General features: G+C 39.4%; 3 protein-coding genes across 3 annotated transcripts in view; 1 reads left to right on the top strand and 2 right to left on the bottom strand.

Annotated features, from left to right (window-relative positions):
* LOC103505038 (protein TANC1) overlaps positions 1-2575 on the top strand; it is a 48624-nt gene extending 46049 nt beyond the window's left edge. Inside the window, exons 14-16 of the mRNA XM_026820436.1 lie at positions 1150-1318; positions 1906-2087; positions 2402-2575. Of these exons, the coding sequence (XP_026676237.1) occupies positions 1150-1318; positions 1906-2087; positions 2402-2575 (525 nt within the window). The remainder of the gene's footprint in view (positions 1-1149; positions 1319-1905; positions 2088-2401) is intronic.
* Positions 1-27329, bottom strand: part of LOC103505036 (unc-112-related protein) — a 149791-nt gene that overhangs the window by 7172 nt on the left and 115290 nt on the right. The window contains exons 2-10 of the mRNA XM_026820435.1: positions 13435-13532; positions 13183-13318; positions 12762-13024; positions 11920-12130; positions 10522-10781; positions 10308-10477; positions 9901-10033; positions 8737-8973; positions 7422-8118 (exon numbers count right to left, since the gene is read on the bottom strand). Coding sequence (XP_026676236.1) covers positions 7918-8118; positions 8737-8973; positions 9901-10033; positions 10308-10477; positions 10522-10781; positions 11920-12130; positions 12762-13024; positions 13183-13318; positions 13435-13532 — 1709 coding nt within the window. The 3' untranslated portion in view covers positions 7422-7917. The remainder of the gene's footprint in view (positions 1-7421; positions 8119-8736; positions 8974-9900; positions 10034-10307; positions 10478-10521; positions 10782-11919; positions 12131-12761; positions 13025-13182; positions 13319-13434; positions 13533-27329) is intronic.
* On the bottom strand, positions 5246-6137 carry LOC103505037 (potassium channel KOR2-like). Its single transcript, XM_008469343.2, has 2 exons — positions 5983-6137; positions 5246-5359 (listed from the first exon to the last, which is right to left on the bottom strand). Exons 1-2 carry the CDS (start codon positions 6118-6120, stop codon positions 5246-5248), a joined length of 252 nt encoding a protein of 83 aa, XP_008467565.1. The 5' UTR covers positions 6121-6137.

Below are 27329 nucleotides of genomic sequence, written 5' to 3'. Positions count from 1 at the left end.
TCTACGTCTTCCTGAAACCGGCCTGTAACTTTAGAAGATTTACCAGCACTGTTGTTAAATCTATCTGAATTAGCCCTCACTTGATATGCGATCCTGTAATCCAAGCAGGATGATTCTTATGAACCACGTTTCCCTAAAAAAAATCCTAAATTTTGGTATGAACCTGGACTTTTTTGATTATTTTATCCCCTCTTTTAATATTTTTATATTAGCAGGATACCTCATGGCCCATGTGATCTACGTCTTCCTGAAACCGGCCTGTAACTTTAGAAGATTTACCAGCACTGTTGTTAGCCCTCACTTGATATGCGATCCTGTAATCTAAGCAGGATGATTCTTATGAACCACGTTTCCCTAAAAAAAATCCTAAATTTTGGTATGAACCTGGACTTTTTTGATTATTTTATCCCCTCTTGATAAAATGCAAAATTATAATGAAGTTCCTGTTTTTTTATATTATTTTTATAGACTAAATTTTTAAAATTTTAGACTTAAATGATTTTACATTATTTTTCTTCCTCAACTTTTTGTGTTTCTGGTGAAAGTATTTTGGTGTCGAAATCTGTCTCGTAATATTTTGAACTACTTCCTTCTTCCCTTTTAGGGAAATTCTGCAAAAACATCCCTGTTTTCTTCTTCAAAACCATCGAGTTTCTGAATTATTTATCGTTTTTGTCCTCTCTAGAGATGTGTAAAGATTCATTGAGCTAAAAAAATGAACTACTCTTTTCAGTGAACTAGATCCTCAAGAGTAGTTTTTTCAAAACTTGTAACTCGCTCTTTAGTTCCCTATACAATAAACAATAACCAGCTGTATGCTGTACGAGACCGAGAGTTTTCTGTCTTTTTAGTCCGTCCTTCCTTTATTCTTTCTACATTTGAGTGAGAGAGATGGCGTTTTTCGTCAAAAATGGCAAATCAAAAATGGATTTTCAGATAGTAAAAAAAAAAATCGTCAAAAAAAATTTCACGAAAAAACACTCGTACCGGGCCTAAGGCTATTCAGCTGACAGTCCATAACATGCCTTGTTCTTGATCCGTTTGCACACCGCGCTCGACGTCGCTTAACTTTAGTGATCTGCGCGAATTAGTAGCGTCAACGTCATTAAGCCACCTTCTAACCTTTTTCCTCTTGTGCTTCCCCTACAGAATCTGTCACCGCTCATGTTGGCGGTGAAGGAAGGCCATTGGGCCACAGCAGAGAAGCTTCTACAACACCATGCTCCCCTGGATCAGACAGACGGATCGCACAAAACTCCCCTCATGATTGCTGCTCAGGAGGGACATGTGGGCCTTCTGGAATTACTTCTCGATAAAGGTATAGTGGAATGAATAGTTGCTTAAAGGTTCCTTCTCGAAACGGCTCTCTTTCTTCTCTCCTGTTCTCCTCTAATCGCTTTCAGTTCGATCGATAAGACCTCCGTTATTAAGATGTGTCCAAACATCGTCGGAGCAGTGTCGATATCGATCGATGGTCGGTCGACTATGTGTAGTCACAGCTTTACAGTTCTCGCAAACTTTTAAAAATATGTCTCTTTTGTCGCTTTGTCCTATTTATTGGTCTTCTGCCCTTATATCAAGCGTGCCGGGAGATGCTCGAATGTTAAGACTTCGAACTGCCCGGTCTATACGAGTATTAACACGAAATAGAGTTTCAAGATTTTTCGACATTTTCAACTCAACTTTTCTTCTTACCTTCACAGGAGCGGATATCCTACGTGAGGACGGTGAAGGTCTGACTGCGTGTCCTATTTATTGGTCTTCTGCCCTTATATCAAGCGTGCCGGGAGATGCTCGAATGTTAAGACTTCGAACTGCCCGGTCTATACGAGCTAGTATTAACACGAAATAGAGTTTCAAGATTTTTCGGCATTTTCAACTCAACTTTTCTTCTTACCTTTACAGGAGCGGATATCCTACGTGAGGACGGTGAAGGTCTGACCGCATTATCCTGGGCATGTATGCGGGGCAGAATCCAAGCAGTCACCTATCTACTGGATAGAGGTGCGCTAATCAACACGGCAGACAAGACAGGTCGAACCCCCCTAGACTTGGCTGCCTTCCAAGGAAACCCACAACTAGTCCAAGTAAGTCTGCGTTTTCTCTGTGTCCACCTCTGTGGCCGAGTGGTCAAGAGCACTGACTCTCATTCGGAGGTACTGGGTTCGAATCCCGGGCAGGGCGGAAATTTTCTAACCAGATTTTTCCGTTCTTGGATAGGCATGGATGTAAAAGAAAGTGCCTTGAAGTAATGCGAAAGCGGTACCGAGGTACAATAAAAATATAAACGAGGTACAACTGGATCTTTAAGCTTTCAACGTCATAGAGCATAGAGCTTTTTATTATATTTTTACTCACTTTGTTTTCCTGTCTTATGTCATGACGTTTTTGCTCTCCTCAGCTCCTGTTAGACCGAGGTGCCATGATTGAGCACGTGGATATCAACGGGTTAAGACCTCTAGACCGGGCCATATCCTGTAGGAACGTCCCCGTAGTGCAGTGTTTCCTGAGGAAGGGCGCCAAACTGGGACCCACCACGTGGAGTATGGCTGCGGGCAAACCAGAAGTCATGTAAGTAGAACAGTAGCCGTATTCTCCAATGAAATAATTATTTTTAGGGAGAACTTTGATTAAATAGAGTAATATATCTAAAGAGGAAATATGTACAATTTTAGAGAGAGGTTCCGTTTTTGAACGAAAAAATCGAAAAATAGCCGTGAAAAGAAATGAATCAGAAAAACTGCACATTTTTTTTATACTTAGAAAAAAATAATATCAATAAACTTTGAAGACGTATGTTTTTATAAAAATTTCCCTATGGTGTGTGTTTCATTTTCTCAGTATTGGACACAAATAATTTGTAATTATTACATAAGAGGGTTTATTTTTTCAATTATTTGGCGAATGGACTGCTGACAGATGGAACCTTAGGGTCCTGTAAGACTTTAAAAACAAAAAGGCAAGCAGGCTGTTTTCTTTATACAGAGTGTTCGGATTTTCTATATCTGGAACACCCTGTATAGGTAAAAAAAGCCTTGAGGGGATCACCTAGTAAAAACGAAATAATAAATACTGTCACACAAACTTTTGATTTTTAAAAGTTAGACAAAAATAATGCATCTTTATTATTATAATTTACACTGAAATAACAAGTTTTGTTTAATGTTAAGGCACATTTCGAAATTAACCATAAATTGTTTTAAGAATAGGTAGGTATATTAAATAAAATCTATGAAATGAAATAATTATTTTTAGGGAGAACTTTGATTAAATAGAGTAATATATCTAAAGAGGAAATATGTACAATTTTAGAGAGAGGTTCCTTTTTGAACGAAAAAATCGAAAAATAGCCGTGAAAAGAAATGAATCAGAAAAACTGCACCAGATAGTTTGCGCAAACCATTTTGGCGAAATGGCGTGCTACCCACTATAGGTGGATTCAGTTTGAATTTCATATTGGTAGGTACTATACAAAATGGACTACCTCACTACATCAGTAATTATTTGTATGGTAATTTTTAAATACAATACATATTTTAATTTCTATACCTAAATTATTTTTCTTTTACAACAATGAACGAGAATAGGTAAATGGTACAATGCTAGGTGATGTTCCATTTCCCATTTCCATTTTCCGCCACCACTACCACCATGAAAATTGCGAAAAGAAAATATCCACCCATAATCTTTCCGCCTAGGAGAGGTTGAAAACTTTACCCGAATTGCCGAGAGAAGAAAGACAGGATAGGAGAAAACCAGCCGTTCCGAATACGAATTCGGTCGGTTCAGGATAAAGATATCCCCGGGCAGGGATACGGGATGGGCATGCTACGACACAGACCACATGCGTCTAATGTAGCAGTTGTCTCGTTGCTACGAAATATAACATCCGGTGATAATGATGGGAAATGGTACAATGCTAGGTGATGTTCCATTTCCCATTTCCATTTTCCACCACTACTACCACCATGAAAATTGCGAAAAGAAAATATCCATCCATAATCTTTCCGCCTAGGAGAGGTCGAAAACTTTACCCAAATTGCCGAGAGAAGAAAGACAGGATAGGAGAAAGCCAGCCGTTCCGAATACGAATTCGGTCGGTTCAGGATAAAGATATCCCCGAGAATAGGTAAACTCTTAATTACAATTTTTTAATTTACAAAGAACTTTTGTCTTGGACAAATTAAAATAATAGAATTAAAAAAGAAAAAAGAATATTTCCTAATGGTATAATTAAAGAATCAAAGAGTGACTTGAATGGGGACGAAATATTTTGGATTTACTCGTTAGGAGACCAAATAAGACATAATATGTCCACAATAGAAGATCGTTCAATAACCAAATTCTAGCCGAATAAGGGGAATTTCGTTTTATATAGGTACTCTTTATTTCGAGTATTTTCTAATGGAAATACTAGCGCAATTCCAATCTCCTAGTTTATCCAATCTCCTAGTTCAAATGTCCTCTCATAAAAGTCACAATTTGATCAAAATTACATCACGCATATTAATTACAAAATTACTACCTTGAGGCAAAAACTCATTATTCACAGAAAATTAAATAGTTTTAATAAAACGTGTCAATTCTAATAACTTCGTTAAGCGAGTTGAAAAAAAGAGTAGTTCCTTTTACTGAGTAGCTCAGTTGGGATTCAATCCCAAAGATGAGTCAAAAGTCGCATCTCTAGTCCTCTCTGAATCTAGCCTCGAACACAAGAAGCGAAAGGAAAATCCACTAATTAGCATTTTTAACTGACATTTTGTTTATGTTTAATTTTAACTTTCAATATAGAAATCCCCCGTGTTTGTTCTAGCAATATATTTTAATTATTTATCTAAATAATTTTTATTTATTTCATTTTATTGTATATTATTATGAGAATTTCTCTTTTTTTTATATACTTAGAAAAAAAATATCAATAAACTTTGAAGACGTATGTTTTTATAAAAATTTCCATATGGTGTGTGTTTCATTTTCTCAGTATTGGACACAAATAATTTGTAATTATTACATAAGAGGGTTTATTTTCTCAATTATTTGGCGAATGGACTGCTGACAGATGGAACCTTAGGGTCGCTTCTTCTTCCTAGCCTTTTCCTATTAAATAGGGTAGTCGTTGGTACATAAACTACATAAACATAAAGGTATAGTCTGTAACTTACATTTTCACACCGCAAGAACATTTCGCTCATCCCGTCAGCCGCGGGCACTTCCAGTTTGATAATGAACTTGCCCTGGCTCAGGTTCACATCATTTTGTGCGATCCGTCTGTCTGATCCAGGGGAGCATGGTGTTGTAGAAGCTTCTCTGCTGTGGCCCAGTGGCCTTCCTTCACCGCCAAGATGAGCGGTGACAGATTCTGTAGGGGAAGCACAAGAGGAGAGAGGTTAGAAAGTGGCTTTATAATGTTAAAGCTATTAATTCCAGCAGATCACTAAAGTTAAGCAACGTCGTGAGCGGTCACGCGGTGTGCAAACGGGTCACAATCGGGATGTAATCAGATTAGTGAGGACATGGGGAGCTAGTTGAAATAAACCATTTGGAAAAAGGCTAAAACTTGAACTTTGAGTAGTTAAAAGGTTTACCCCTCTTATTTTTAACCTCGATTCGGCTTCGCAGCATAGAGTATTCCTTGTTTTCCCTCAGTTCAGAATAAATTACCTGTAATATGGCTTCTATTCATCCCAGAATTTCATTAAAAAAAAATCTGGTGTAAACATTACACGACTTTCTATTACATTTGCCGTATAGAATAGAATATAACCTGTTTATACTGCTGAAATGAGACTGAAAAGACCCTTTACTCCCGCAGTCTAAACAAGGTCTTATGTATTTGGAACAGAACTACAGAATCACATTTGTTTGAAGCTGGCCTTTGTTTGTTTGTTTGTTTGTTTGTTTATCTCTTTGTTTGTTTGTTTGATTGTTTGTTTGTTTGAGCATTCAGTCTTCCCCCAGAGCCTCAAAATCATCTCCTCTTACCTTGCTATTGACGACGGAGACATTGGCTCCCCTATTGAGCAGGGCCAGGCATGTGGCGTGTCCCCCATGCAGAGAGGCGATGGTGAGAGCGGTTTCGCCTGTCAGACTGTCCTGAGCGTCAGGCCGCACCTCTGCCATGTCCAGCAGATACTCCGATCACTTAGTTTATCCTGCCAGAATGAGACTGAAAAGTCCCTTTACTCCCGCAGTCTAAACAAGGTCTTATATGAATAGAACTCCCATCACCAAAACTTTTGCAGTTATACTTCAGAGATCTTAACGTCATCGTTACTGTAAAACACTGTACCCCCTTGAAAAATGAGTCCTTAATTTCAATCAAGGAAACCAAGGACTCCTTCCTAAAACAGGGACTGGCTTTAGTGTCTGACCGCATTTTGTGATCATATATATATTATGTAGGTGTCCAAAAGTTCAACTAATCAGACGAAAACTTTTTATACTAAAAATTTAAAACCCTCGCATTTGATTTCCAGGAACCTCAAGAGGCTGTGGAGCTCGCTACCAAAGTCCTCAAGTTGAAACCAGATTCTTATGAGGCGTACTATGCTCGTGCCAAGGCCTACCTAGATCTCAAGTAAGTTCATAGTATAATAAAACAGAAACTGGCTTTAGTGTCTGACCGCATTTTGTGATCATATATATATTATGTAGGTGTCCAAAAGTTCAACTAATCAGACGAAAACTTTTTATACTAAAAATTTAAAACCCTCGCATTTGATTTCCAGGAACCTCAAGAGGCTGTGGAGCTCGCTACCAAAGTCCTCAAGTTGAAACCAGATTCTTATGAGGCGTACTATGCTCGTGCTAAGGCCTACCTAGATCTCAAGTAAGTTCATAGTATATTAGCTTGAAATAGACTAAGTTGTCTGGCTGGAGGACGTTAAACAGGGAGTAGACCAGCTTAGTCTGGCTGTGGGACTATAAACGGGGAGCATATCAGCCTGAATTTCACCTTGCTAAAGAAATAGCAAAGGTTGAGTGTGAAGGGCATCCACTCGTAATTACATGGGAAGGCGAAGATAAAGAAGAAAACAAATTCTTCTTCTTCTTTTTCTTTGCCTTTTCCCGTGTACAGACGGGGTCGGCGTTTTTCGTCAGCCCTAAGGTGATCGCTTTTGGGCTGACATTTGGTTTGGGCTACAAAATTTTCCGAGTGGATGCCTTTCGCACTCAACCTTTGTGCAGGGTATAATAATGAAAAAAGTTCGAGAATTCAACGGATTCTCAACGTTTTATAGCGGCGTAGCGGCCTATGCCACAAGCTGACCTTCAGATTGTTAAGGCAGAAGATTGTATTCCGACTCAATGGGAGCTATATCAAATCAAAAATCAGGTGCTTTCTGGGGCATTCCTACAAAAATCAGGTGCTTTCTGGGGCATTCCTAAACTCGCAAGTTTGATTAATTTCACTAACTAACCTCGCAAGTTTGATTAATTTCACTATTTACCCGTTACTCAACTTCGAGGGGTAATGGGGGATAAACAGCCTGGATGGGTTAAGTTTCTACGAATCTAACTCCCTTTATAAACTTTCTAACCGACCCGGCCACAATCAGTGTCCTTTAGTAGTTTTAGTACCCCATTACTTCACCAGAAATAATTCCCATTCGTACGTAAAACGCGAGGGTAGGGCTAGTAACTGTTCCGTCACTATTTACCCGTTACTCAACTTCGAGGGGTAATGGGGGATAAACAGCCTGGATGGGTTAAGCTTCTACGAATCTAACTCCCTTTACAAACTTTCTAACCGACCCGGCCACAATCAGTGTCCTTTAGTACCCCATTACTTCACCAGAAATAATTCCCATTCGTACGTAAAACGCGAGGGTAGGGCTAGTAACTGTTCCGTTCATATCTTACACTGTACACACGCGGGTCGACTGTACACTGTACACGCTCGAAGCACTATCTCAATCACACCCAGCCCCCGGTCAGCTTGTGGAACAGATCTTCGTTCAGGGTTTGATTGGCATCTTTAGATCGCATGGAGAGAAAGATGTAGCCCCCGATAAACTCGTGGACGACCTTACAATCCGCGGATTGGCACTCGAAGATGAAATTGCCGTCGGTCAGTTGCAGCATCATATGCTTGATCTCCCAGTTGACGTTCCATGCCTGAAAAGATAAAACGATAATTGGCACCATATACGTAGGTATATTACTCGTGTATTATCTACCACACAGAAGGTGTGTGAACTTACATACCTACTTCACAAGGAAATCCTATTAAATTATTTTCCAACTCCACCATTTGCCGGAAAAGGTTAAGGAATTTCAATTTCTCAGGTTTACCACAAGCGCGGCAATAAAATCAGTCTCATTACTTAATTGTCAAATTCCTATGTGCCTAGTAAAAAGACTACAAAAAACCCCGATGAGCAATTTTTGCCCGCTTTGGGAATCGATTTGAATATAATAAAGCAGAACACCATTCCTTTCAGCACCCCGACCGTGTCTTACCTTGACCGTGTCGTATCGCCAAGTCCTCACATGATCGATTTGAATATAATAAAGCAGAACACCATTCCTTTCAGCACCCCGATTAAGAATTATTTTCGGTCAGCTGCGGAATTCAAACCCGGGTACCAGTTGAATGCGGCAAGTTTTATAAAATTGCCCCCATATAAATTAAATCGTTAATTGTAAAGTACAACATATTCCCTTTGAGGAATGTGTGGAACATGTGATGGCAAAAAATTTCCGTCAGCTCTGGGTTTCGAACCCGTGTCTTACCTTGACCGTGTCGTATCGCCAAGTCCTCACATGGTCTCCGGAGCTGAGTTCCATTCGCATCAGTCGGGAAGGCGTTACTCCCAATAGTTCTTCCTTCTTGTGGCCCATAGGTTTGATGACAAATAGGGTCAGACCATAGTCCGGTAGGGATTGCCAGGCGCGGATGTAACTCAGCTTGGCTTCCGTCAGACCCAGGTCTTTGACGTTGGCGTGCGCTTCGAGAATTCGTTGGGATAGCTAGAGGGAGGGAGAGAAGAATATTATTATTATTTATTAATTTTCTCAGAGGTTTGACAGAGGGATTTGTAACTGCTAAGGTCTTATCGCACCAAAAGCGAAGAGAGGAAGACAGGGCAGGAGAAAGCCAGCCGTTCCGAGAACGAACATTATCCCATCAGGATAAAATCCGCCCCAAATGGGAATAGAACCCGCGGCCTAGCGCTTACAAGGTAGACGCGTTACCAACCAAGCTAACTAGGCTGGCGAGTGAAGTTCAAGGTGTTTTATTGACTTTTAACTGATTTTCCCAACGATAACCTGTTCAGAAGCGAACCACGCACAACTTTACTACTATTCCTTCGTGAATCGATGTTTTATGGCTATGAATCGGTGAATTTGAGACAAAGTCACAACTTTGGCTAGGGGTGGGTTTTTCAACAGGGAATACTAGTTTCAAACACAACTATCTAGTTTAGTAAAAGAAAAAAAGAGTAGGTATGAGTTTACTCCGCTCAAAAAAGGCAATAGGTACACGGAATGCACCTACGAGTTTACTCCGTAAAAAAAGGTGGCTTCGTATAGTTCAGCCTTACTGCCTTAGTAATGTTTTTTTTGGGTTCCTTCGTGAATCGATGTTGTTTTATGGCTATGAATCGGTGAATTTGAGACAAAGTCACAACTTTGGCTAGGGGTGGGTTTTTCAATAGGGAATACTAGTTTCAAACTCAACTATCTAGTTTAGTAAAAAAAAAAAGTATGAGTTTACTCCGCTCAAAAAAGGTAATAGGTACACGGAATGCACCTACGAGTTTACTCCGTAAAAAGAGGTGGCTTCGTATAGTTCAGCCTTACTGCCTTAGTAATGTTTTTTTGAGTCTGTTGTTCCTAATGTCTGGCTGAATTTTTCTAGGATTTCAAAGCAACCGTGTTTGACCTATGTCTTACCTTACTCCTAAGTTTCTTGATATACCGAGAGCTCACATAGTCCTCAGCACAGATATCCAGGGAGGCCGGACTAATGGCCGGAGTGGGGGCCGGTTTCTGCATAGTTCCTTCGTGAATCGATGTTGTTTTATGGCTATGAATCGGTGAATTTGAGACAAAGTCACAACTTTGGCTAGGGGTGGGTTTTTCAAAAGGGAATACTAGTTTCAAACTCAACTATCTAGTTTAGTAGAGTTTACTCCACTTAAAAAAGGTAATAGGTACACGGAATGCACCTACGAGTTTACTCCGTAAAAAAAGGTGGCTTCGTATAGTTCAGCCTTACTGCCTTAGTAATGTTTTTTTGGGTCTGTTGTTCCTAATGTCTGGCTGAATTTTTCTAGGATTTCAAAGCAACCGTGTTTGACTTAGTGGAAGGTACTGCCACTCGGGGTAATCCTGATGAAATGAACTGGAGCATTGCCATCTGAGCTGTGGCATCTTGCATAGCAACACGATCTGGCCGAAGTCTCAAGTAGGATACTCCGCGCTCTATGTCTTGTTTCTCAGGGTCATCAATGTGAGAGTAGAGGATTTTCTCCGACAGGGTAAGGGGACGATTGAGTCGTTAGTGGAAGGTACTGCCACTCGGGGTAATCCTGATGAAATGAACTGGAGCATTGCCATCTGAGCTGTGGCATCTTGCATAGCAACACGGTCTGGCCGAAGTCTCAAGTAGGATACTCCGCGTTCTATGTCTTGTTTCTCAGGGTCATCAATGTGAGAGTAGAGGATTTTCTCCGACAGGGTAAGGGGACGATTGAGTCGCTTACGAATCACCTGAAGGGTTTTCTCCAATTTACCATAGGGGAGATGGTCCTTGTCAAATTTACTCATAGGGACTGCATAGGATTGAGGTGTTCTATGAAAACATCTTGGCTGAATTGCCGTGCATAACTTCTTCCAAGAAATCTGACGGACTCGTGCCAAGTGCGCCAACATTGCGATATAAAACACTACTTCAGCGTATGGGAGGAAATTATTAAAAAATGAAATATACCCAAGAATATTCAAGTTCTGAATCGAAATTTTATAAAACGAAGAAATGGCTGTCATGAAATACGATTGGCCATGACATAGTTTCGACTGAATGCATTATGCCTAAACCGTCACCGGCATAACGTCTAGGCGAATTTAGAAAATTAATTATTTCTTTGGATCCGTAGTTTCTACGTCACATGCAATACACATTCGTAATATTCGTATGGACGTATGAGTACCCTAGCATGATAAAAACACTGCAGTTTGCATTTCCTGTTGGAAAAATAAATTGTGAATTCGTCCAAGAAATCTGACGGACTCGTGCCAAGTGCGTCAACATTGCGATATAAAACACTACTTCAGCGTATGGGAGAAAATTATTAAAAAAATGAAATGTACCCAAGAATATTCAAGTTCTGAATCGAAATTTTATAAAACGAAGAAATGGTTGTCATGAAATACGATTGGCCATGACATAGTTTCGACTGAATGCATTATGCCCAAACCGTCACCGGCATATAACGTCTAGGCGAATTTAGAAAATTAATTATTTCTTTGGATCCGTAGTTTCTACGTCACATGCAATACATATTCGTCATATTCGTATGAGTACCCTAGCATGATAAAAACACTGCAGTTTGCATTTCCTGTTAGAAAAATAAATTGTGAATTCCGTACTTGTTGAGAAGTCACGTCAATTGAAAATTGCTACAAAAGGAGCTATCACAAAAGAGCAGTGACCAGTGTTATTATAGGGTTAGGTTAACCACAAAAAGGAGCTTCCTTTTTCATTGTCGTAGCTTCTGAATAATAAACTTCGCGAGCTACCCAAGCTCCCAGTACCTTCGCTTCCATTTCCCAACTAACCCGTTGTTTCTCTCAAACAAACAACTCAAATATACGAGACCTTGTTTAGACTGCTGAGGTAAAGGGACTTTTCAGTTCTATTCGGGCAGGATAAACAAGGTATATTCTATTCTAAATATTTAACCAACACTTACGCCACATTGAGTCTCGCTTTCTCCACAAGGGACTTGGGTTTAACCAGCTTGGCTCTGGCTTCCTTACAAGGGGAAGAGGGAGAACAGGCTAGGGATGAGTCCAGACTGCCATTCAACATCTCCAGGGTGCTCACATTACCATTCCAGGAGACGGGGGAGTAACTGCCGTTCATTTCCGAGTAGCTCTTCTTATGCCAGGTTCCGTTATTCTGAAAGACAAATCAAATGGAATTCTTGGAGTTTCTTAGAAGTCAGTATTGATCGACACATTTGTGTATATACCTATACATATCTGTTATTTTATTAATAAAAATAAACGAATTGAATTGAAAAAATAATTTTGATGCCCACTAAGCTAGTGTTTATTTACCTCTCTACCAAAAGGTAACCTATTGAAGTGCCTATACAAATATTCAAGTGCCTATACAAATTGCCGAAAAAGTCCCAGCTGAATATTCTTTGCATGACCTTTTAATAGAATATTGACTTTTCATTTAGAATCATTCGAAAATAGGTAGGTATTCACCTGTTGGATATACATTAGGTGACTGTAATGGCAGTAGGTAGGTAGAGAAGTATTTGCTTAGCTTCCTTTTGGTTTAACAGGTTATACAGAATTACTAGCTTTTCTGATTAGAATCATTTTTGAAAATAGGTATTCAACTATTCAGCTTTCGGCTACACATCAGGTGACTGTTATGGCAGTACCTTTCTTCTAAGCTTTGAGGGAGCCAAGAGCCTACTCAAACCCTAAATTTACTTTATTGTAGGTCGAGCTTATGGGTGTGATCGCTAAACTCAACTCATTGTAGGGCAACCTAACAGGTGTGATCGACTTACATTGTTGAGAGGCGAGCTAATGGGTGTGGACGCGGAATGTTTCATGGGTGTGATCGGAGCACAGATGAACGGAGGGTAGGATTTGTCCAGACTGCCCGTAGACCCAGCCGGAGACCCGTTGGCTATGAACGTATTGGTGTCAGCCGGTATTGATCCGGTGTGGTCTCGGTAGGACTTCTTGGCGAGGAGGTCCTTCAGGTTATGCTTCAGATGGTGGGGCTCCAGCGGCTTGGCGAAAGAGAGCTCTTCCGGATGCCTGATGCCTGGAGGAAGTCGAAACAGGTTCTTGATTAGGAACAAGTAGTGCGAATAAAGAACAGTTTAATTTATTTATAAAATGAAGTTTTTCCTGGGATATTCTGGAAGCTGGAGAGTTTCCTACCTAATTCGGTCACGGATACTACTGACTACTCTTTCTCACCTAATTCTTTGCACAGATGAAGCACAGCATTGAACGTCTTGATAGAGAAGTCGACTCGGCAGTCCAAATATCTCAGATCGGGCAGCTGTACACGGAGCGTTTTGTGCATGGGCGTGAAATGGAGGAGGGAGTCCGCCTGCACACCATACTGGTCCAGTGTGGAGCGGGTCCTGGTCAGCCAGGAGTTGCGGTTTGGCCACCAGAGGGCGTGGTCTGACCAGTCCATGGCAATATCTGCGGACAGAGGAACGCCTGCACACCATACTGGTCCAGTGTGGAGCGGGTCCTGGTTAGCCAGGAGTTGCGGTTTGGCCACCAGAGGGCGTGGTCTGACCAGTCCATGGCAATATCTGTAGACAGAGGAATAGGAAGAATTGAGATTAGATTTTGTTTGAGAAATGACACTGAAATCTGAAATAGGAAGAACATCAATGAAGAGGACCCATCGGTGGATTTTTCATCGCAAAGTGTACGATTTCTAAGAAGATTTAGCAAAAAACAATTACCAATCTTCGTAAACTTATCAACCTCAGTGGTGCAGTGGTTAACGAGTTGAACTTTGGATCTGGAGGTTGTGGTTCGAGTTCAAGTCAGGTCATAAAATTTATCTAGGAGTATTAATTTGGGACCGATATTAATTTGTGACAAGCATTTAAGTATGTAGTTGAAAAATTCCTCCTCCTAATTTTAGTAAACTTTTTGGTCAAGCTGGGATGCTGATACATGTTGGTGTATTACACTCAGTTTCAACATGTAGCTCAGAAGGAAATTTAAGTACATAATTTCAGTACATATCTACAGTAATTCAGGATCTACCTAATCCTAATAGGATGCCATGCAGATAAGGCAGACTAAACATCTATGCAAAAAACTGGTATTTTAGATGGTTTTCGTCCAAGACCATGGTGACATCATGTAACACCTCTATTAATAAACTTATGATATCATCTCTGGAGAGATCACAGGTAAGTGTCTATCGGATAAAGTTGAGATAAGTAGGTAGATAATTATGTGCCAGTCAGTAATAATGTATGACCCTCGAGCTTTGTGGTCATGTACTGGGTTAGGCTAGGACATGGAAGAAAAACAATGAATAGCTCATCTCTAAAGAGAATTTAGATTAGAAAAAAAGCATAGCCTAAAGCCTAACCCTGTACAATGTAGGTACATAACCACAACCATAGGGCCAATAAATACCTACTTCTCATTACTAGTAGGTATATCTCCGCTATACTTTGGTAATAGAAAGTAAAAATTGTTGTGAGAAGGGGCCCCCTTGAGCTTCATTTTTATCCTTTACTGTAGGCCAGCAGGTACTGTAGTATGAGCATATTGAGCATTTGGAGCATAAACCCCCGTGGTACATCACTGTTTGAAGACTCTCGGGCCCCCCTCGACAAAATTCTGGATACGGCCCTTAGAAGGGCACATTGTTGAAGTTCGCCCCAATGCCCGGCTAGATTGAGAATGGCCCTGGATGCAGGGCCGTATTTAGAGGGGGGGGAGCTGTTGCAGCATCATATGCTTGATCTCCCAGTTGACGTTCCATGCCTGAAAAGATGAAACGATAATTAGCACCATATACGTAGGTATATTGCTCGTGTATTATCTACCACACAGAAGGTGTGTGAACCTACATATGTACCTACTTCACAAGGAAATCCTATTAAATTAAATAACTCCACCATTTGCCGGAAAAGGTTAAGGGAATTTCAATTCCTCAGTTTTGCCACAAGCGCGGCAATAAAATCAGTCTCATTACTTAATTGTCAAACTCCTATGTCCCTAGTAAAAAGACTACAAAAAACCCCGATGGGCAATCTTTGCCCGCTTTGGGAATCGATTTGAATATAATAAAGCAGAACACCATTCCTTTCAGCACCCCGATTAAGAATTATTTTCGGTCAGCTGCGGAATTCAAACCCGGCTACCAGTTGAATGCGGCAAGTTTTATAAAATTGCCCCCATATAAATTAAATCGTTAATTGTAAAGTACAACATGTTCCTTTTGAGGAATGTGTGGAACATATGACGGCAAAAAATTTCCGTCAGCTCTGGGTTTCGAACCCGTGTCTTACCTTGACCGTGTCGTATCGCCAAGTCCTCACATGGTCTCCGGAGCTGAGTTCCATTCGCATCAGTCGGGAAGGCGTTACTCCCAATAGTTCTTCCTTCTTGTGGCCCATAGGTTTGATGACAAATAGGGTCAGACCATAGTCCGGTAGGGATTGCCAGGCGCGGATGTAACTCAGCTTGGCTTCCGTCAGACCCAGGTCTTTGACGTTGGCGTGCGCTTCGAGAATTCGTTGGGATAGCTAGAGGGAGGGAGAGAAGAATATTATTATTTATTATTTGTTTCAGAGGTTTGACAGAAGGATCTGTAACTGCTAAGGTCTTATCGCACCAAAAGCGAAGAGAGGAAGACAGGATAGGAGAAAGCCAGCCGTTCCGAGAACGAACATTATCCGTTCAGGATAAAATCCGCCCCAAACGGGAATATAACCCGCGGCCTAGCGCTTACAAGGTAGACGCGTTACCAACCAAGCTAACTAGGCTGGCGAGTGAAGTTTAAGGTGTTTTATTGACTAACTGATTTTCCAAACGATAACCTGTTCAGAAGCGAACCACGCACAACTTTACTACTGTTCCTTCGTTGTCCAAGCCTGGTTAACTTGGTTGGTAGCGCGTCTGATTTGTAAGCACTAGACCGCCGGTTCGATTCTCGCCCGGAGCGGATTTTATTCTGCACGGATACTGTTCGTTCTCGAAAGGCTGGCTTTTTCCTGTCCTGTCTTCCTTCTTTCTTCGATTTCGGGACGATAAGACTTTGGCAGTTACAGTTCCTTCTGTCAAACCTCAAGAGTTTTGATAGAGGGAACTGTAACAATAACAACAGAGGTCGTATCGTCCCGTCCCCCAATCGTTCCGAGAACGAACCTTATCAGGTGTTTAGGACAAATTTCGCGCTTCGCCCTGGACGGGCATCTAACCCGGGTCCTAGTGGAGACGCGCTACTCCTCAACCAAACTAGACTGGTTGTTAACGACTTAACTTGCATTTCAGGGGCTTTCAAGCCATTTGTTGCCAAAATAACGTCAGACCTAGGTACGTGACTAAGAGGTCTGTTTCAATAGAAACAAAATCAAAATCATTATATTCTGTCGCTACTCACTTGAGACACCTGAGGTAGTCATACAGCTCGGGCACATGCATAATATCAGGACTGGCCAAACTAATGTGGGACCCTTCCAGAGTGACCTGAAGATCAGTGAGGGCAGCATCGATATCGTCATCGGCGAGGGATATGCTTGAGGTGTCCGTGGGTTGCGCCACATTAGACTGAAGGTTGACTTGAACCTGAGGGCGAAAAAGAAACGTGTCAGATATAGGTTTAATTAATTGAGGTTAATTTTTATTTCATTAAATGATTTGCTTTTTATTTTAATAATCATTCAAATAAATTGCTAAAGTTCAGCCCAAAAATGAAGTGAAGCTGTACCTATTTTCCTTTCACAGTTTTCATAGTAATGGGGAATAGGGAAATGAAACATTCCCTGACATTGTTCCATTTCCCTATTCCCCACCATTACCAAAATGAAAACTATTTCCTTCAAAATCGGAGAAATGAGCTTCAGAAGAGGGAAATAATCTCAGTTTTCGAAAGGAACAATGGGGCGGAAAAAGAGACGTGTCAGATATAGGTTTAATTAATTGAGATTAATTTTTATTTCATTAAATGATTTGCTTTTTATTTTAATAATCATTCAATTAAATTGCTAAAGTTCAGCCCAAAAATGAAGTAAAGCTGTACCTATTTTCCATTCACAGTTTTCATAGTAATGGGGAATAGGGAAATGAAACATTGCCTGACATTGTTCCATTTCCCTATTCCCCACCATTACCAAAATGAAAACTATTTCCTTCAAAAGCGGAGAAATAAGCTTCAGAAGAGGGAAATAATCTCAGTTTTCGAAAGGAACAATAAAAAGTCCCTTTACTCCAGCAGTAGGCTACTACTATTATTGTGGTCAAATTCTCAAATTATATTGAGGATAAAATTCCACACCTCGGCCGGGATTGAACCCACGCCCTCCTGTTTACCAGGCGAGCGCCTTGACCACTACACCACCGAGGCAGGTATACGACTATTCATAATTCCTGATGGCAACATTACCTAGCTTAGTTAAATCAGGAAGAGTTTCTTTTTTCTTTGGTTTGTAGATCTGTTAATGTCGGCAATTTTTTATGAAATGCATCGCAGCACCAGATCCACAATACATTTCTTTTCAAAATACTCGAACGGAGGGAGTCCGCCTGCACACCATACTGGTCCAGTGTGGAGCGGGTCCTGGTCAGCCAGGAGTTGCGGTTTGGCCACCAGAGGGCGTGATCTGACCAGTCCATGGCAATATCTGTGGACAGAGGAATAGGAAGTATTGAGATTAGATTTTGTATTACGAGTAATGACACCGAAGTCTGAAATCCGAAATAGGACAAAGTGAAGAGAGCCCTGGGTGGATTTTTCATCGTAAAGTGTACGATTTCTATAATGAAGATTTGACAGGAACAGGAAGTATTGAGATTAGATTTTGTATTACGAGTAATGACACCGAAGTCTGAAATCCGAAATAGGACAAAGTGAAGAGAGCCCATGGGTGGATTTTTCATCGTAAAGTGTACGATTTCTATGATGAAGATTTGACAAAAACCATTTAACAATTAACTGATACCTACATGTAGGTTGTATTTGTATATTACACTCAGTTTGAACTTGTAGCTCAGAAGGAAATTAAGTATCTACCTAACTACAGTACCTACCTACCTAAAGATGCGTTTCCACTCACTCGGGATTTGCGGGTCGGCAAAGCCGAGGGAGTGGCACGAGCCTTAATAGGTTGTTATGCAGATAGAGATATAGAAACATCTATGCAAAAAAATGGTATTTTAGAAGGTTTTCGTTTAAGATCATATAGTGACATCATGTAACACTTCTATTAATAAACTCATGATATCATCTCTGGAGAGATCACAGGTAAGTAAGTGTCTATTGGATAAAGTTGAGTTAAGTAGGCAGATAATTATGTGCCAGTCAATAAGAATGCATGACCCTCGAGCTTTGTGGTCATGTACAGGGTTAGGCTATACTAGGACATGGAAGAAAAACAATGAATAGCTCATCTCTAAAGAGAATTTAGATTAGAAAAAAAGCATAGCCTAACCCTGTACAATGTAGGTACATAACCACAACCATAGGGCCAATAAGTACCTACTTCTCATTACTAGTAGGTATATCTCCGCTATACTTTGGTAATAGAAAGTAAAAATTGTTGTGAGGAGGGGCTCCCTTGAGCTTCATTTTTGTCCTTTACTGTAGGCCAGTACTGTAGTATGAGCATATTGAGCATAAACCCCCGTGGTACATCACTGTTTGAAGACTCTCGGGCCCCCCTCGACAAAATTCTGGATAAGGCCCTTAGAAGGGCACATTGTTGAAGTTCGCCCCAATGTCCGGCTAGATTGAGAATGGCCCTGGATGCAGGGCCGTATTTAGAGGGGGGGGGGAGCTTCATTTTTCTCTTTTACCATAGGCCAGCCTCCGAAAATTTGGAGCATCCACCCGGTTCATTAGTGTTTGAACCCCCCCTCGACAAAATCCTGAATACGGCCCTGGGAAGGGCACATTGTTGGATTTTGCCCCGGTGCCCGGGTGCTCACATTACCATTCCAGGAGACGGGGGAGTAACTGCCGTTCATTTCCGAGTAGCTCTTCTTATGCCAGGTTCCGTTATTCTGAAAGACAAATCAAATGGAATTCTTGGAGTTTCTTAGAAGTCAGTATTGATCGACACATTTGTGTATATACCTATACATATCTGTTATTTTATTAATAAAAATAAACGAATTGAATTGAAAAAATAATTTTGATGCCCACTAAGCTAGTGTTTATTTACCTCTCTACCAAAAGGTAACCTATTGAAGTGCCTATACAAATATTCAAGTGCCTATACAAATTGCCGAAAAAGTCCCAGCTGAATATTCTTTGCATGACCTTTTAATAGAATATTGACTTTTCATTTAGAATCATTCGAAAATAGGTAGGTATTCACCTGTTGGATATACATTAGGTGACTGTAATGGCAGTAGGTAGGTAGAGAAGAGGATCCGATGGCTTGCTCGAATCTCAAACTTACCTTAACGTGGGGCTAGCTTATGGGTTTCATTCCAGGGCTGTTAAGCTAACGGGCTGTTTGACGCTGGAAAGAAGGTTGGTGAAATCCACCATAAGAGTTGGGTTTAAGAGGACATTAAATGAGACTTCTTGAGGTTTCTTCAGAAAGAACCAAATAAGACGAACTTACAAATGATAACATTCATCTGATTCAACATAAGTGTAACATTTAGGGCGGTTACCTCTACGAAAACGAGAACGAATAATTGAAAAAATATCTCCTTTTCGGCTTGAAACACCTAATTACATGTTTCAAAATAACGTACGGCCATCATTAGACATTCAGAGAATAACAATAATTCAAGGTGTGAAGTAAAAACACAAATTATGTTTGTGAAAGGATTTTGTTCCGACGACCAAGCATAACATGGTTTTTGTCAGAGGAAACGTATTATTAGAATAAATGGAACATTAAATTTAGAGCTCAAAACGAGGCTCATTTTCAAGCGTCCCATTTACCGAACTAGTTTCGTGCAGTAAAAAACTTTGTTTTGATAAGTGTCACTAATATATCAAACGGCTTCCTCAAAGAGAAGGGCTGGACAACATTGAATTGGAAAAGGTATTGTTGAAAAGCAAGAACAAGAAAATGAAGATTCTCTCTTGCTCAATAAAGAATTCAGAAAGGAACGAAGGAATTCATTTGAAAATGTACCTACTGTAAATTTAGTGAAAATCAAAGCAACAAAAGGTCTATCCAAAGTTCCTCGTTAAAATTTTCCAAGCTTAAGAAATTCCTCAACATGGATTTTAGGTAATTTCATCTCAAGAATTTCTATTACCAAGATGCATCACAGCCTCATGCATCAGGAACTCATTTAGTTCAGTTATTTTGGACAGGCTAGAAAAATTGTTTTCTTGATAAGTAAAAATTATGTGTTTTTTCTTCCAAACTTTAATCTTGCCACTAATCTCGCCAAGATGCATCACAGCCTCATGCATCAGGAACTCATTTAGTTCAGTTATTTTGGACAGGCCAGAAAAATTGTTTTCTTGATAAGTAACAAGCAGGGCCCGTCCCTCCGGGAATTATTTAGCCCGTAGTTTATTCGATCAGTACCTATGTACCTACCTAATTTGTTTAATATTCAGTTTATTATTATTATTGGTTTGATTTTTCGATTTTACTTTCATGTAATGATTTAAAATCAAGACTTGAGCCCGTTCTCCCCGGACATTAAACGAGACTTCTTGAGGTTTCTTCAGAAAGAACCAAATAAGACGAACTTACAAATGATAACATTCATCTGATTCAACATATGTAAGTGTAACATTTAGGGCGGTTACCTCTACGAAAACGAAAACGAATAATTGAAAAAATATCTCCTTTTCGGCTCGAAACACCTAAGGGCGGTTACCTTTACGAAAACGAGAACGAATAATTGAAAAAATATCTCCTTTTCGGCTTGAAACACCTAATTACATATTTCAAAATAACGTACGGCCATCATTAGACATTCAGAGAATAACAATTCAAGGTGTGAAGTAAAAACACAAATTATGTTTGTGAAAGGATTTTGTTCCGACGACCAAGCATAAGAATAAATGGAACATTTAGAGCTCAAAACGAGGCCGATTTTGGATTTTGTTCCGACGACCAAGCATAACATGGTTTTTGTCAGAGGAAACGTATTATTAGAATAAATGGAACATTTAGAGCTCAAAACGAGGCCCATTTTGGAGCGTCCCATTTACCGAACTAGTTTCGTGCAGTAAAAAAATTTGTTTTGATAAGTGTCACTAATATATTAAACGGCTTCCTCAAAGAGAATAAAGGGCTGGACAACATTGAATTGGAAAAGGTGTTGTTGAAAAGCAAGAACAAGAAAATGAAGATCCTCTTTTGCTCAATAAAGAATTCAGAAAGGAACGAAGGAATTCATTTGAAAATGTAGTGTAAATACATTTTGTTCCGACGACCAAGCATAACATGGTTTTTGTCAGAGGAAACGTATTATTAGAATAAATGGAACATTTAGAGCTCAAAACGAGACTCATTTTGGAGCGTCCCATTTACCGAACTAGTTTCGTGCAGTAAAAAACTTTGTTTTGATAAGTGTCATTAATATATCAAACGGCTTCCTCAAAGAGAATAAAGGGCTGGACAACATTGAATTGATTGAATTGGAAAAGGTATTGTTGAGAAGCAAGAACAAGAAAATGAAGATTCTCTCTTGCTCAATCAAGAATTCAGAAAGGAACGAAGGAATTCATTTGAAAATGTACTGTAAATTTAGTGAAAATCAAAGCAACAAAAGGTCTATCCAAAGTTCCTCGTTAAAATTGTCCAAGCTTAAGAAATTGCTCAACATGGATTTTAGGTAATTTCATCTCAAGAATTTCTATTACCAAGATGCAGCACAGCCACAGCCACATGCATCAGGAACTCATTTAGTTCAGTTATTTTGGACAGGCCAGAAAAATTGTTTTCTTGATAAGTAAAAATTGTGTGTTTTTTCTTCCAAACTTTAATCTTGCCACTAATCTATCTTGTTTGAATATTCAGGTGTTATGGGAGGATTTTTTAATTAACTTTGACAGATTAGTTGGTAGCTCCCTCATTAGGTCTGCCTGCCTGAACTTGGGTTTGATTGATGACCATATACTTCAAAGCAGAATACCTACTACTGCATTGCCTACTACTTATGACTCGATTCCTACATTTTTGTTGCTTTTCATGTTCAGATGATTATTCACTGTTTATGCTCACTAGTTCTTCACAGTTGAATTTAGCTGTTCGTATTTTCTGATCATGAGCTTTGTCTTTGCGTGTCAACTTTGCTTCAAGTTTTCTCTTGAAAGTTCGAGCACCTGTAATTTAGGTCTTCTTTCATCTTCTTTTCGGTTCAAATGTTTGAGAAATGTATTGGTCTTTTCCAGCTGCCCAATCGACCTATACCATTTCTTTAAGGTGGTTATTAGTTGTTACTTCACCAACATTATTATTTATCTGTTAGTCAAGTGACATGAAATGTCGAAGGAGAAATGTGATTTTCAAGATTCATCTCAACAAGGACAGAGAGGGTTTACAATAATACAAATTAAAAGGTACAATAAAGAGATTGAAAATAAAATAAAAAAATATACATTAGATAGATATGTACTACATACCCACCTATACTTATGTGTCTATAAATATGTATAGTGATATAATTATGCTAATGAGCAAAGAGACAAATTGTAGGTATTCTACATTTGAATACTTGATATGAATTCCTATAAATAGATGCTAAATGGGTATGTAGGTATTATAATAGGATCTTAAACCTGTACCTACTACATCCTTAATGACAGGGAGAGATGTCAATTTCAAGGTCTAACTCCAGAAATCGTCGGATTCGTGAGAGTTTTGGCATCTCAACTAATACCCGTAAGATATTGGTGGAGATGTCAAAACTACAAATATGAAAAATGCGTGTTCAATATGTTGTTTTTTGGTTTTTGCTGATTCGTTATTGAACGTTGAAAAGTTTCCTAGCTCGGGTGAATTTGGGAGTTTTGACATCTCCACTAATACCTGTAAGCTATTGGTGGAGATGCCAAAATTACAAATAGAAGAAATGCGTGTTTAATAAAATTGTTGTTTTGGTTTCAAGTTTTTGCGGTTTAGTTAGTAACCTTTAGCTATACAATCTGTTGCTGATAATTTTATCCGACGGGTATTATGGGTATCACAAACAGTATTTTGATTGGCATGCTAAAGTCAAGTCTATTTTGAGCGGACTTCGAATTCAAGGTGAATTCAAATGATCACCCAGGCAGGCTCACTTTCATTTTCTCATCTTTCTAAATTGTGACTAGTTGACTACTCAATAGTTGCTCATCATGATGTACGATACTCATTAAAATGCTAATGAGGACAATTTCTATGGCAATTAACCAGTCAGTCTCTGTCCTTAATGTCTGGCCTAGCACCTTGATGTCACCAATATGTCAGGCATGGAATCGACTACGTAACCTTAGCTGTCTCACTGCCTGGTCTAGTGGGTACAATAGGTTGCAAATGTTGCAGTAATATCTAAATCAGGGCCGTTTGTGACAGCAATTTTTTTACTTTTTATTTCAAGGATGGACACTCCTGTTTTTTGGTATCTCTCTTCTCTTTAAAAACCACTTTTGAGTTTACGATTTAGGTACGAATAGACAGAGACATGCACTTGTGACTTGTGTAATAACCTCTTTACTAAAACTTGCAAAAGATTTAGGGAGTGTAATATCCAAAATCCAATTTGTACGTGATCCATAATTTGTTTCTGTGTGGGATTTCAATTCATTAAGGGCATTGGGTTAGGCAAGGTTCGTGATAAAGAGCTGTTTGTATCTTCTGTCTACTAGACTGCTGATTAGTAATATTTCAAGTGATTTAGTACAACCAAGTACCTACCTAAATTGCAGTTTTACCAAGTAGGTACCTCAATTGCAATTCTACCAAGTACTGAAGTTATTTGTTGAAGCCTACTATTTATTCGTTTCTTTCTTCGTTGCTTTATGTTGAAACCTGCAATTCGTTTCTTTAAAGCTCACCTTTATTTCCTGGAATTTCTCTGAATAGGACTTGTTTATTCTGTAAGCTCGTCCTACGCGATCTCACCAATCCAATCCTAAGATCCACGCATTTGATACTCATTCATACCGTCATTCATTCACTATTATTCATTCATAGAACAATGCCATTCATAACCACGGCAGCGTAATGTGTTTACTACTTGAGATTCTGACTTCGTCGCTACCCTACCTCTATTTACAACTGGAGGGAAGTAACGCGGTGACATGACAGCATATCGCTCTCTCCAACGTTTCAGTCATCGTTGGACTACACTTTAATTTTTCACATACAAGCAAGCGCTATATCTCGGGTTCGTTATCCTATACAGGTAAGTTTTGTTCTAGGAACGGCTGGCTTTATACTATCCTGTCTTCCTTCTTTCTTCGATTTCGAGAATGACCACCCTGTAGTTTCAGAAAACTCCAAATACTGTCTAATTCAGATCTTCATGGCAATTAGTCCAATTATCAAGAAGGGATGAGGGGGTCCTAGAATCCGAAAACATACCGCGCTGTCACTATCCTTTCGAACATCTTCTTTTGTATTGGATGTATTATTATTACTTTTGAGATAAAAGCACATGTTTCTTGCCCCTTTTGAATTGTTTCTGGAAGCTACTGGTGTTTTGTATTCAAACAATAATCAAGCATGCCTTTTACGATTGTTAGCTACCGTAAAGGGCTTTATGGAGCATTAGTTGGGTACTAAGCACTAAATTAAATGCCGACCTTTCTTAAATCGTCTCAGACGATCCAAATCTACATACACGGTAAAATAAAGCATGAACTCAGTAAAAATTATGGTTGGAAATTTAATAATTATCAAAAAAGATTACCAAAGATCTGTTGCATCTACGTAAAAGTACAAGAAATATTGTTTCCAGTAGAAAATGAGATATTAACTTTTTTCCGCGTGTTAACTGTAAGTAGTCAAAGAGGTTGTGTGTATTTTTCTCACTAATTCCTGTGACACCCTGTAAGTTTTTATTTTAATTTTCAATACGTTTATACACCTATAATCCTATATAAACGGTTTGTTAATTTGTTTTCCTAACCCTTTCATAGTTCATACTGCCCCAAACTACAATATAATAACATTTATATTATTTTCTTTCTTTTTTTTTTATTGGACTTGTTTTTATTATTATTAGCCTCTCAAAATTCCCATAATGATGTTTTTTTTTCCAAGAAGGGTTGATTTTTTCCTTTATTCACTTTGTATCGCAGGTAGTTTTAATTCCAATTCAAAATGCATTCTTGCAGACACCTCCTGAAGTCTTGATCAACGCAACTTGCACGACTTGCTCGTCATGGAATGCTTGAGAATCTTGAAGTCGAAGGCTCGGTAGGTTCGTCATGATCGGGGATATTGGCTTGATGTTTCCTGTGGAACAAACAGTGCATTTTTGAATGCGTTTATGAACAAAATCTTGATTATTTTGAACTGGACTTTATTGAGAACAAAATGTAGACACGAAGAAAAACTTGTGGTTTCCTCGAAGCCTAATTTTGAACTGAACGAAGTTCGGGAAAAATCTCAGAGAGCGTACATAATGTTGGCTGCAAAACGGGAAAATTGGAAGCAGGCCGGTGACACTCGAGGCGGGCTGCGACATTCTCCCCACCATGAAACAACCGGTTTCATAACTGAACCAAATCCACCGATCTGGGTGTGGACACAACTTCACAGCCGGTCCCTTGCAGACACCTCCTGAAGTCTTGATCAAAGCAACTTGCACGTCATGAAATGCTTGATAATCTTGAAGTCGAAAGTTTGGTAGGTTTGACATGATCGGGAATATTGGCTTGGGGTTTCCTGTGAAACAAACATTGCATTTTTGAGTGCGTTTATGAACAATATCTTGATGTCCCAAGATCCAATATTTCTTGTGAGAAATGGAGATAACCAAATGTGGTCCAGTATGGAAATTCTTCACGTGAATATAGCCAATGAGTAAGGCAATAATGTGATGTGAACGAAGAGGATGATCGTGTTCATTCACGTAACATGGGCCAATAGGAAGAAGGCGACAAAATTTTGCGACACTGTCCTCAAACTAAAATCTTCAGGGAACCAATAACAAATCGCTCTAGAAACACTTGGGGTTTTTAAGACCGATTTTTCAAAACTAATCAAACATTTACGGAATCAAAAAGTTGATCCAGCTCTAGACTTTTAGAACCTTGAACTGTTATTGGTGAAGACAGACAACTTAACTAAACATATCAAAAAGCCAATAAAATGGATTATTTTCTTCTTTCAAAGAGCAGATTTGATGGAGAGAAGGGAGGTCTACTATCCTGAAAACGAAAAGAGAAGGGCGACAGGATGGCTTTTTAGCCGTTCGTTCGGAGAACGAATCTCATCTGATGTTTAGGATAAAGTTCGCCTAGGGTGGGAGGTGGGAATCAAACCAGCGAACTAGCGCTTTACAAGGCAGGCGCGCTACCTTTTAAGCTAACTTATATTTACTGCCCCCCCCCCCTCATCTTCTCTCACCTCACCCTCACAATCTTAACCCTTATCAGATAGACAGAGCAGATGATAGTAAAAGTAGGATAAAACACACATGTATATATTATTCAGGTATACCTACTACTAGTAGGGTAGTAGGTAGTAGGTAGTAGGCTAGGAAGTAATGATAGACATTGTTCTGCTCGGATCTGACTGATAAGTCACTTTACAGACCAGCATTCAGGGAAGAACGGATATTTGTTCAAGTTTAAATGTGTGTTATAAACTGGATGTTCCAATGTAAAACTCGATTAAAACCCAGCTTAGAGTGGAGGTTTTTAGATCTTTTGGGACTGGGAAGCACATTTTGATGGAGTTTGGGCTTGCAATATATAATTTTGACTCTTAATTATTTATATGTAGGTATAGTATACAGGAATGGGTGAGTGCGAGCCAGCGAGTGCAAGCATTTCAATTATTACAAAACATGTATTTAACACGCAAGAATCCTCCAGAACACAAAGTCATTCAGGGAAGAACGGATATTTGTTCAAGTTTAAATGTGTGTTATAAACTGGATGTTCCAATGTAAAACTCGATTAAAACCCAACTTAGAGTGGAGGTTTTTAGATCTTTTGGGATTGGGAAGTACATTTTGATGGAGTTTGGACTTGCAATATATAATTTTGACTCTTAATTATTTATATACAGGAATACTTAGGTAAGTGCGAGCCAGCGAGTGCGAGCATTTCAATTTTTACAAAACATGTATTTAACACTCAAGAATCCTCCAGAATACAAAGAGTACCTACGTATGTACGTACATACCTACATACCTACCTTCCAATCTGTCAAATAAATGAAAAGATGTCAAAATTTGACGCGTAAACAAGAACGCGTTAAATTACGAATCGAAAG

Source organism: Diaphorina citri, unplaced genomic scaffold (genome assembly GCF_000475195.1).
Source record: "Diaphorina citri unplaced genomic scaffold, Diaci psyllid genome assembly version 1.1 scaffold146, whole genome shotgun sequence".
Taxonomy (NCBI): domain Eukaryota; kingdom Metazoa; phylum Arthropoda; class Insecta; order Hemiptera; family Psyllidae; genus Diaphorina; species Diaphorina citri.
This window is presented reverse-complemented; position numbering and strand designations above follow the sequence as displayed.

Bases quoted from the DNA above. Each gene is read 5' to 3' on its own strand.
- LOC103505037 (XM_008469343.2), bottom strand. From the start codon at position 6,120: ATGGCAGAGGTGCGGCCTGACGCTCAGGACAGTCTGACAGGCGAAACC. The intron at 5,360-5,982 runs GTAAGAGGAGAT...CTTCCCCTACAG, and splicing joins TCTCCGTCGTCAATAGCAAG to AATCTGTCACCGCTCATCTT.